Genomic DNA, 12,086 nt, shown 5'->3' on the forward strand with positions numbered 1-12,086 from the left:
GTTCGTAGTCTGTCATCATCTCCTTTTCTTGGAATAATAGCTTGCCTCCCTCTCGTTTTTAGGTTGTTCTTCAAAGTCTATTATTCCAAAAATACCCTCTGAGAAGCAGGTGATGGGTAGCTACACTAATATATCAACCTTCATGCAACCTCACGCACAAACTAACCAGACTAATTTCAGGTCTACAAAAATAAAGTCCTGTCTTTGCTAACCTGTCTTAAAGCCTAGTGCCTTTGCATAGGTCTCAAAACCTAAGGGACACACCCAGAATTATCAGCAATATTTTTCCTCCACCCCTTTACTGTGAGTAAATAATTTAAATCCTTCCCCTCTTAAGTTTTATCAGCATGCTGTTGTCTATTTTAACAGCACATCACAGGCAGTGCTATTCTGCCAAAGATCTTCACAGAGAAAGCTCATGCATGAAGTCAAGGGTAAGGCCAGTTTCCATGTTCAGTATAAAGCAGTCATTTACTTGAAGAAAATCCAGGAAACTCAATTCAACTATACACGATACGAAGTATGAGATTATTAGACCACATTCACAAGTACTTCTTCTCTTAAGGGCAGATTATTTTTTATATTAAGCAGCTATAAATAGATTTGAGAAAGAAAAAAGGTTCTGTTGAAGATTATCGTTTTCTGTTTGTAACTCAGTGAATCTATAAATTTTGGCAGGGCTTTTAATTCACTGGAAAGCGTGTATGTGTGTGTATACGTGTATATATATAAACACATACATATAAAACTAATTCAGTCCTTACATAGAACCTGGCCAGCCAACATCCTTAGTAATAAAAAGAAATATTATTACATGCACAAAATGCTAAATCCCAAATAACTCTTTAAAAGCACAAGTAACATTGTCCCCTTAGACTGTCTCATTAAGAATGAGGTTAGATTGCAATCATTTGCCATCTTCATTTATTCTCCATAAATAATAAAGCAAAATTATTCAGCTTAGGAACAGCAATCTTACCTTGCAGAAGATATAACCTCAACATTTTTAATGTGACAAAAAACCCTACAAACAATACAAATTTAACTGCCATATCACTGAGTCAATAAAAAGGTAAACAAGCTGAGTTACAGGAAAAGGTAGCGGGCAATGTCCAATATTCATTAAACTGAACACGCCAGTGATTCAGAAGGTTCAGACACTGACATTTTTAATACTGATAAAAATAATTTTATGTAAGCTGAATGCCAGAGACTTGACTTCAAACAAGCACTTACAGTTTTGGTATGGTCCACTAGAGCACAGTAGTTACACAGAACATTTATTTATAGTTATTCCCACTAACATGGTGTTACCACACAAAAGCTTTGGTTTATATTCATAGTGTAAAGGTGAAAAACACAGAGCAATGGAAAAACATGCTCAGTAAGAGTTTGTTATTCTTACAAAATGTTACTCTGTTAATACTCTCATTTGCAGTGTACGTAATCTTGTTCTCAGGAAGCTAATAAAGGCACAGCAGCAAAGGCAGCTGCATGCACGTACACCTTCTCAAGTTCGGTGTGCTGTACAATAGCGAGCTTCCACACTGATTAACAACACTATGAAATGCAGTGAAACTTAAGTATGCTGAAGTTTCTAGTTGAAGTCAAAAAACATCCTAAAACTGAAACAATGTTGCCTGTTATTTCACTTGCCTACAGATACACAAGTGAAAACTGAAACATTTGGCAAGTTCTATCGACTATTGTAAAAGCTAAAACCCCAATACTAATTTCAATCTAAAACTGCTTTTAAACCTGAAACCAAAGTGAACAACCCTCCCCCAAAACCCCTAACACCTGTCAGTATCACAGCTCAAACAGTCACTGGCATTCAGTATGGACATTTTCAGCCTTGAAGTTTCTCTCGGTTTTCCTTATGTGGATGGTGTGCTGAGTGTTACCTTCTTTAGAAAATGCAGGAAAGCAACATACTTTCAACTCAGGGAAACAAGTGTTTGGAGATGAAGCAGATTTATTGTTCCATTATTGAAACTGGGGAGTATTTTAAATCAACAGCCACACACTTGATGAAAATCCAGCTGGTACGAATGAACAGATCCGGGTAACCCTTAAATAAGTTTCAAAGCTACTGTTAACATGGGGGGGTTGTATATACATATATATGCATATATATATATACACATATATCATATAGCCTTGTAGGTAACCCATGGTTTAGAAAATCAAAGACGCCCTCTGCATAAAGGACAGGCAGAGAACAGCATCACTGAGGTACAAGTCCCATTCTTTCAGGCGAATTACTGCATAGATATCTAAGGTTAAGGAGTTGTGACATTTTTCTGAACAGCTTTTACAGTCTCATAAGATAACAACGAAAATACATTGTATGTGGAACCAAAGAGCAGCATATTAGACATGCACTGGTAGAAAACATCCTGTGTGCAATTTGAGATGTTAAAAGTATCATACACAACTTGGATGTTAAACTAAAAGCATACTGACTTAATTTGACTTCATTTTTTATGGGAAAAAAGTCTACATGGTCTTATTCAAAAAAACTGGAGTTCTCAACATTCAGCTGTGGTGGGTATTACACGAACATACACAGTCTTCATGCTCAAGTTCTTCATGGAGATGTCCTTTGTGATCTCTGAACCAAGAAAACAAGAGAAAGAGAACACAGTTAGTGCTCTTGCTCACTTTTCTACTTACACCTTTTTTTTTTCCCCCGTATTCAGACAGTTCTGCTAATTTGATCAAAATGGGGCTAGGACAGAAACTGCTCAGCTCCAGACAGGACTCTGGAAGCACAGTGCATTAAGGGAAGGGACAGCACACATCAGGATTGCCGCTGCAGGAGTTGAAGACCTTGTCCTAGGTTACAAAGCACAATTTTTTGAAAGCCTATGTCAGCCCCCAGCTCCCAGCTTCACATCCACACAGAACAGTATCTAGTTCAGAAAATTACTTGATAACGCAATGAACTGACGGCAACATCAACAATACAGCACAATGCACCGAAACCCAGAGTCCCCTGTAAACACTGCGGAGGAACGGCCACACAGAGATCCACCTCCTCTAACCTCCCATCTGGGACAGAATATAAAACACCACACGTGTGAAGGAGTACAGCAATAAGAACATGCATACATTAACTTGAGTTTCAGACATACAGCAAGGATTGTTGTAGTATCGGCTGAAAAACTACACTGTAATCTTGCTGAGTATGCTTAAAGAATATCATACCACACCACATGGATTCCTTAAGCCTTTTCATAGCTATGTGCACATCGTTCAGAACAGTAATAGGACAAAGTCTCACCAACAAACCTCTTTTAAGGACGTAGCACATTTCCAACAGGCGGATTCAGGGTTTATAATTATTTATGAAATACAATCGTACTTTGTGGCTACAGAAAAAAAGTCACCTGCAAAGTTGGCAGGACCCGGAGATCTCTGTCACCACCCTTGCCACCTTACAGAGCGCTGTCCCGAGGAGCTAGATGCTCACTAGCTCAATGCTTCCCAACACCCGTCAGCTGTAGTGAACGACCCCAGTAACAGAGCAGATCGTTTTGAATACTGGGAGGTACAGCTTTGGAACAAAAAGCAGTCTTCATAACACATATACCAGAGGCCTCTTTACTGTGAAACTTCAAAGTGAAAAGAAACTTCAAAGAAACCACAGATACACCAGTGAAACCAAAGCAAAAGAATATCGGGGGTTACGCTGTTACTCTGCACACTCGAATCCCTACAGAGAACGCAAGCAAATAGAAGACAATTTTAAATTCTGGCATTAGTGCTAGCACAAGTGACAGATTCATAACATTCAGAATGGCTGGGTGTCTTTTCAGTAGAAACAATTTTGTAGTGTGCTGCACCAGATCACAGAACTGACGTCTGATATTCACGCTGCTCCAGCTTGGGCTCGCCTCGAGCTGAGAGAGGCCAGGCAGCGTGTGTGTGCGGGGGGAGCAAGCTGTGAAGTGCATCCATGGGGATAATGTAAAAGCAGTTCAGTTTTCAGTAACATGATGTACAAGTGAAAAGTGATTCTAGAAATGGCAGCAAGGAGTTCTGTTTCCCTGTATGCACACTCCTCCTAACATTAAGGCTCCCACCCTTCTTTGAAAGGTAGCTCGTTTTCAGACTGAGCAGATACAGTCTGCATCGAAGTTTAAAAGCCATCTATTAATTAAAGAATTAAGCAGCCCTTATGGATCATGATGGCAGTGTTTTTAAGGAGTTCTCTTCCAGTGCAGTGCTCTGCTTTAAGCAGCTGAATACCCATCTACAGAGCTAGAAGAGTAGAGGTATAATCGAATTCAGCAATTAGGGCTTTATTCCCTCACTAACCTTCCTTCCCTCCCCATCACATTGTTACATCAGTATGTTAAAAAGCTATTTCAGTCAGCAGAAGCAGCCAAACAAACTATGAACTTGGTCTCAAAGTCTTTTTTTAATTAGTTATTTTTAAAATCCTGAAAAATTAGGAATTTCATGAAGCTACTGTCTTCAACAGTATTTATCACAATAATTACTTGTAGAAATTGGAAACGAATTATCAACAAAATGTAAGGACATTCTCCTTCCTGTGCCAATTTCTCCAAAGGAAGGCTTTGAAGTTAGCACATGAAAAAATATTGCCTTCAGCCCAAACGCGTGTCTGAATCTGCCACTCATGTTTCATTCTCATGAATAAGCAACGCTCACCACTTTGACATTTATCAAATGCTTTTCCAATATTGCAAAGGGGGGGGGGGGGCACACCACATTCATTTCTGAAAAGCTGACAAGCTTTTGTGCAGCAGAGAGCAGACTCCCAACTGCATGGCACCTGCACTCATAAAAATAAAGTTTTCAAAACTGGTAACTCATTTTCTACCAAGTGACTTTTTTTAAAAAAAAAACAAAACACACACACACACATATATATATATATATATAACAGGCATCACCCTTCCACATCACAGGCTATTTTCATCAAAAGTTTCAAATGGTTAACAAATATTTTTTAAGTTTTAGAATAAACCATAAACACAGTACTCAAACTGAACTTGTTATGTTTTGAAGGTAGGACCTTGAAATGTATTGATGAAAAGATGAATAGGGGATTACAAAGTTGCAACAATACACATAAACATTAACTGACCTAACGTTTTTCAGAGGCATCAAAATATTTGTTTTATATGCAGCACTTATTTATCACATAAAGAGATCTGAAGATAAAGAACAACCATTTCAGTGTTTATACAATTTAAAAAAATGTTATTAAGAGAGCTGCATGGTGAGAACTACATCTGAGATAGCAGAAGCACAGCTATATGGCATAAGCATGTGTTAGCTACACAAATAAACCTCCAGGACCAAGTTCTCTACGTTCCAAGTCCAAAAAAGACCAAACCAGTTGTTTTAGCCTTTGAAAGGTTAGCAAATCTGATCTTTCACATAATTGTGAAGTGTCACTTTATACACTTTATTTAAAGTTTAAATAGTTCTAGAGAATTCATACAACAAGTATGTTATAGTGATGCAACTCTTTTCCCTTTTAGGCAAAGGCATTTTAAAAATCCTTACTTAAACTGAGACTTAAGGCTATACATTTTCCTGTTTTGTCAGTTACTTCGCTCTTTCAAAGCTCAAACGTTTTATGCAATAGTTATTTTAGTATTTAAACGAAACCATACGCTGCTGTAAACTCCTTTTGCCCAGTAACAATGACAGAAACCAAAAAAGATGTATGTGTAGTATCATTTGCTTCCGAATGGCTAAATTCCTAGTCAACAAGGTTTCACACATAAATAAGTTTTTTGTTTATGCAAATGAAGTATGCTTGATATACTTGGTTCTTGCCCCTTGTGCTGTTTCTAAACACTACAGTCTCCAGCTCTGTGTTTAACACCGTTCAGCACATTATTTTTAGCATTACCTCAAACTATCACTAGAAAGTATCATCAATATTTGTGATCCATTTTACTTACAAAAATGGCTTTTGAATAAACAGAGTTCAGGTCACATGAAACAAAAAAAAAACCCACACCAAAAATCCACAACACCCCCACCCCCCCACACCTGCTCTGATTCTAACCTGTCCCGCTGGAACGCCCCCAGCCCAGGCGCACAGCTAAGCGAGCCCACCTCCAGCCAGCTACACCGGAGAGCTGCCTGTCCCCTCAGCTGACGGGCACCTCCCGAGGAAATTCACCCCCTCTGAGGATTAAGATAACTAGTTTAAACAAGGTGGCTAACTTCTGGACAGGTAACCTCATGGATAAGCCAAGGCTAAGTGTCATGTCTCCCTCCCAAACAGCTTGTAAATCATGCCACTGCAATAAACTGGAGACAATCCTTTGTGTCATTTCATCTGAAGAGCTGAATTTTCCTGAATACACAGAAATAAGCTTCTTGTTGTTTTGGGGGGGTTTATTTGGTTTTTTGTTTGGTTTTGTTTTGTTTTTACCATATAGTTTCTAATCCATTCTTCCTGGCCAACGAAGTCCCAGATCTTTCTCAGGTCCCACTTTTTAGCACTACAGGTGGCTACAACCTTAGTCTTATCTTTCTCATGAATCAGATTTTTGTTTCTAAGCCTCACCATCTGTCTCTGGTTTCAGAAGATTCTGTAACATTTCAGATACGTGACTATGTGACAAAGCTTCCTACTTCCCAGGTATTCTGAATGAATTGCAGCTGCCGTACCCTACTCATACCACTCCAAAATAGATCTGATACTCTTTTCCACCCACTGCCATTCTCCAAAACAAAGGAAAAACAGTATCTGCAACAATATAAATGTTCCAGGAACAATTTGAACAGGTTCCTAAAATATCCACACTTTAGACGCACTCAACTCACTTCCAGGAGGAGATTCACTCTCTGCTTAGTCACAGCAGCACGTCACCACCATTTGCATCGCTGACTGACTTTTCTATTTCAAAAGGAAGAAACTTTTACAGAACTTGTGTTGGCCATTTCCTGAAAGGAATGCATTAGAGCTTGAACTTCTAAATCAATGTGTGTGCTTAAAGGATCTTCTTGAATAAATATTGAATTACTGGGCAAAATTAGAAACCAATGTGTAAACAGCGTGCATTTAGTAATTAAACTAGAGCTCAGGCTACATTAGCTGCCCCTCAACAAGAACTTCCAAGTAACCTTGGACAAGCAAACCAAAAGTTTGTGCTTACCCTGAGTTTGTGCTTCATCCAGGAACAATTTTAGCCTCCTGCTTCTGAGCCCAAAGACTTTTGCTGTTTCATGTAGAAGGCCTTGGTACGTTAATCCGTTCTGACCAACAGGGTTTTCCATTAGAAGAGTTCCCACTGTTCCTTTCTGACATTCTGAACAAGAAAAATAGTTGAATCACTACTCATGAGGCATGGCATTATTTCACGTATCTTGTTAAACTGAAATTTGGGATTTCTTCTTCCATTTCATCTCTATTTCTTCATACTGAAGAAACCAATACCAACCTAGAGATTCACTAAAGTTAATGAATTATAGAATCAGAAGTATAAGTGATTATTAACGGCTGGGAAAACAACAAGAAAACTTTGCAGAATTCTTTACCTGGGTCAACAGGATAACCTAGAGACTGGGAAACATGAAATGTTTCAACAGGACACACGAACCACTAAGAATTACAGCGGCTCACAAAGCAGCCTCTGATGATCAAATTCCCAGTTAAAAACACATTTTTGGCCCAGGTAGGTTCCCGGTAGTGTCAGTAAGATTCCACATGGACAGTCCGGGAAGGACTCACAGCAGGGCAGAGATTAAGAGCAAGTCGCTAACAACGCAGTGTTCCCATGGGACATTTCAGAGTACGAATTATAAGATTAGCAGCTGTGAAAATTACATACAGGTATCTATACTCCAGACCAGGTTAATAATACAATTCATTTGGCTGTTAAATAGCACTAAGAAACGTTTCACAGGCCGCTTACAATGTCTTGGTAAAAAGCTGGATCCTTATTCATTTTTGGTCAGTTTTAGACTCAGCCTTCTAAAATCAGCTGCACAGGTCAGCTGATGGTCAGAAGTGGGAAAACAATGCTACAGGCTCATGTTTAAATGCTGTCCTTTATCTCAAACTGGCTCATTTTTCTTTTATGAAAAGAGGGAGAAGAGCTAAATATAAACATTGTGTTTATTAGAAAGCAAATACTAGGAAAATAAAAACCAAAATCACCATCTACCAATTGAAGCACACATACTTATTCATCGGTAAGTGATGGTGTCCAAAGCTTCTATCACAAAAAGCTCAGCCTGTAAACGAGGAGATCAGCATCCTACATACCTTGTGGTTTTGCATTCATTAGCTGCAAGTTGATATACTGACAGAGCAGAGCATCAGCAGAGCTGATCAGAGGAGGTGCTGACCCTGTTGTCACATGTAGAGTCTTTCCGCTGAGACTCAGCAAGTCAGTTTTGTTTATCAGTTCTGAAACACAAAACGAGACCAGTCAGGCCATTACAGGGAAGTTGAGGCCCAGTTCTCCCTCGATTAGCTGACAACAAGTCTTTCTAACTACTCATTCCACTGTGTAAGTGTTTCCCTCCTCACGATTCCTTCCTCAAGAAAGAGCATTTCTCCATTCTGAAAAACAGAATTTGTGCAGAAATATTTTCTTAACAGAGTACTTTGCCTGCCATGGAAATTCCCCCCTACACAACACTTCTTATGCATATAAATACACAACTAGTTTAATAATGCAATAAACACAGTTGAACAACTTAAAACAAGCAAGAAGTTATTCAATTAAGCCAACAATTTCTATCTCATTAAATTAAGACCTATGTTCTTTGCCTGTACCCGGGCTCCCCTAGCTGAAGCAGCACTGCATACGTGTTACTATGCAACAGCAGGATACTTCCCTCGTTAAACTCCAGATGACAATAAACGTAAAATCAGTGGCTGGTTAGCTCATGAATAATGCCCTCTGCATTAGTATTTGTGTTTAATGTCAACAGCAGCTGATGATTCAGCAGATGCCTCCAGCTATACATATTTAGAAAATGGTGGAAGATCAGACCCAAAATAGGACCCAGGTCTCAAAGGATTTTAGAAGTAACACCAGCATCCTGAAAGCACTTGGATGAGATGCTAATGAGGTTTCTGTAATGCAAATGAAACACGTAGGGCTGCGTTCTGCACTACCCACAGGAGCCTATCACACAGGTAAAATAAAAAAGGCTGCCGATAGCCACAACACTGAAGATACAGAGAAATAACATCACACTCTGCTACAAAGCTTTCGCAGCTACAAAAGAATTCCAAAGACAAAATCAAGGAAGAATGAATACATTTAATTTCTTGTTAGAACTGTGCAATGCCTATAAACACACAACAGGCACATCTGTCATCTCTTTCCAACATGTTTTCATACTGTATCAGCCCTGTTCATGTGTCATGGAACCTAAGCTTTACGAAGATTATTTTCCATCAGTTCATCTGCATGAATTTCAAGGGGCAGAAGTGGCACTCCTTTTCCCAGGGTTGTTTATAAACTTAAAAATTAAAACCAAACCAAAACCAAACAAACAAAAAACACCCCACAAAGCCCAACCCAAACCAAAATCCCCAGCCCCAGAAAACCCCAAAACAAGACAAAACTTCTAAAAAGGTGAAAAGTAATCACAGGTTACAAGCTCTCAAAATTTTGCCAGCCACCACAGAACATCAAAGCATGATGCACAGGAACCCTTCCCATGCTTACAAACCAGATTCTGGAAAAAAAAAACCCCCACCCCAAACCAAAACAAACACCCAAAACTGAGGCGGGACACCCATCCCTTCTGGTCTACCCTGAGTATCACAGCTGCTGGGCAGAAATACGTAGGAGGTTGGTTGGTCCCTCATTTAATGTGCATATTAATTCACAAGACCTATCGCTCATTAACAAATTTCCAGTACTCAGAAGGAACAAGAAGCATAAGTATCTCCAAATATTTGTTGTTAGGACAGTTCATACTGAGTTAAGATTTGAAAGGTTTAGTTCAAATACAAAACTCAAACTCAATTGCGTAGGTAACAACTGGGGTGTGAGCACTCAGGAACCCTTCATGCTTACAGCCCAGACTCTGGGGGAAGAAAAAAAAAAAAAAACCAAACCACCACACCCCAAAGCAAAACCAACAACCAAAACTGAAGTGGGATAAAAAAAAAAATTAAGAGTGCCACTTCTGCCCCTTGAAATGGGGAAGGCTTATCAGACTGCCCTAAGGAAAGATGAAGACCTCAGACTGCATCCCAGACTCAAAAATGCTATCTTTTTTACATATATGTGTGTGTGTATATATATTTATCTTTTTATATACACATTTAGTAATTGAACTAGATCTCAGGACATACATACACACACATATATAAAAAGCTTTAAAGGAAAAGGCAAAACCCCACTGCTGCTTCTAAAATTCAGTTTTCAAGAATGAAGATTTTACTATGACAGTGGCCATCCCCCAGCCACCCAGGCGCTGCTCTAGCACACCTGAGGTGCAAGGCACCTGCTCAAGCACAGCAGGGGGCTTCTGGTTTGGTTTTACTTACAGGAAAGCAGGAAAACAAATTAACAAGTGGAGAGGAATTAACAAGATTTAGTCATGGAAAGGGCGTCAGCTGGAGGTGCTGCTTTAGGGTCACACTAGGGAACACCGCCTGCCACTTACATCCAGTTCCCGGGTCACGGGCAGGAGAGCGACAGCGGGCGGGTGCTTCCCTGAGCGAGTGACACCCGGCGCAGGCACCGCCGGGTCTGACGGCGCCCAGCTGCCGGATCCGCGCAGATCTACGCAGGGCACGAGCTACAGCAGCGGCAATTCGTACGTTTAACAGACCTAGCGTTCTGCATTACAGGACTGCTGACATTCTCACAAGGAACAGCTCATGTACAGTGCTGTCAGTGGAGTCAGTTCATATAACCCTCTAATAAGAGCAAGAAAAAGAAAGCAATGGATAATTTTTTCATACATAACAATACCCTTGAAAACAAGCAACTATTACAAGTGCTCATCAATATTAAAATCACTTTTAAAGTCAGATTTCCCTGCAGCTGAGATTTAAGCGGTAATGTTTTCCTAAGGTGCCTTACAGCCTCGTGACGTTTTAAAAATTAAAGATTAAAAAAAAAAAATACCTGTTTCTACTCTTGTTCAGAAAACAGTGCTAAGCATAGAATTTTCAAAAATTAGCCATCTGGAAGATTATGACATTTGTAAGGGGCTTTTTGCCTCAACCTTGCCTTGAATCCTCTTCAAGCCCTACATTATTTACACTTCATTTATTCCCATAAGGATAAACGAATTTTTTTCCAATAGGTCTTTTTCAATATGGGCTACTTCCACAAAAGCCAAGTGCAAGCCAAAAAGCATTCCTAATAAGTTTAGAAAGTTTTCAGCTTTTCAGTAATCTAGAGCAAAAGCAAAATCATAGACACCCGTTTCTACCATCTGACTTGAGCTCAGCCTCTTTCCTTTAAATTTTGGGTTTTTTGGTTTTTTTGTTTAGTGTAAAAACAGTCAAATTCTATGCCCTGTTTCTGAAGGTCAGTCCAAATCCCAGAGCCTTGCTCAGTGTTTGTGCAGTTACTCAAAATACATCGATACACTGTTGGGGAGGAAATGTTTATCCCATTACTTCAGTGTTGCACTGAGAAACGGCAACATGACATGTTTCAGCCTGCCTTAATACAAGGACTGCCTGACTTTGTGCCATTACACAACCCTAAGTAAATCTTCATTACAATTTGAAAACAAGATAATAAATTACTGCAAGTAAAGTGGACAGCCCTAAAAACCACAGGAAGGAAAATAAGGAGCCAGAAATATGGTTTTACTGGGTCACAATGTAATTAACGCACATGGGAACTATTCAGCAACGTTTTGTCCGGAGTGCATGAGCCTTCTTTGCAATTCCTCTCAGAGCGGCCGACACTGATCCCTGCCTCACCTACAGAGACCCTGGAGTCACCTAAAGTTACCCACGCGAAGGTTGGGCAGGTAAAGCAAAGGGATTGTATCCAAACTAAACGTCAGGAATTTCAGTGCTATTCTCGAGCATCTTTAAGAGCTATTTTCTTTGTCCATGCCTTCAACCCTGACTCCTCAGGGAGCCGTATCTT

General features: G+C 39.7%; 1 protein-coding gene across 2 annotated transcripts in view; it reads right to left on the reverse strand.

Moving 5' to 3' along the window:
* Positions 1–1,957: 1,957 nt before the first annotated feature.
* IARS1 (isoleucyl-tRNA synthetase 1) overlaps positions 1,958–12,086 on the reverse strand; it is a 112,382-nt gene continuing 102,253 nt past the window's right edge. For both annotated transcript variants that reach the window (XM_055807031.1, XM_005229913.4), the window contains exons 33-35: positions 8,267–8,410; positions 7,155–7,307; positions 1,958–2,614 (exon numbers count right to left, since the gene is read on the reverse strand). In XM_055807031.1, the coding sequence (XP_055663006.1) occupies positions 2,532–2,614; positions 7,155–7,307; positions 8,267–8,410 (380 nt within the window). In that variant the 3' untranslated portion in view covers positions 1,958–2,531. The remainder of the gene's footprint in view (positions 2,615–7,154; positions 7,308–8,266; positions 8,411–12,086) is intronic.

The sequence above is a fragment of the Falco peregrinus genome, chromosome 5, assembly GCF_023634155.1.
Source record: "Falco peregrinus isolate bFalPer1 chromosome 5, bFalPer1.pri, whole genome shotgun sequence".
NCBI lineage: Eukaryota > Metazoa > Chordata > Aves > Falconiformes > Falconidae > Falco > Falco peregrinus.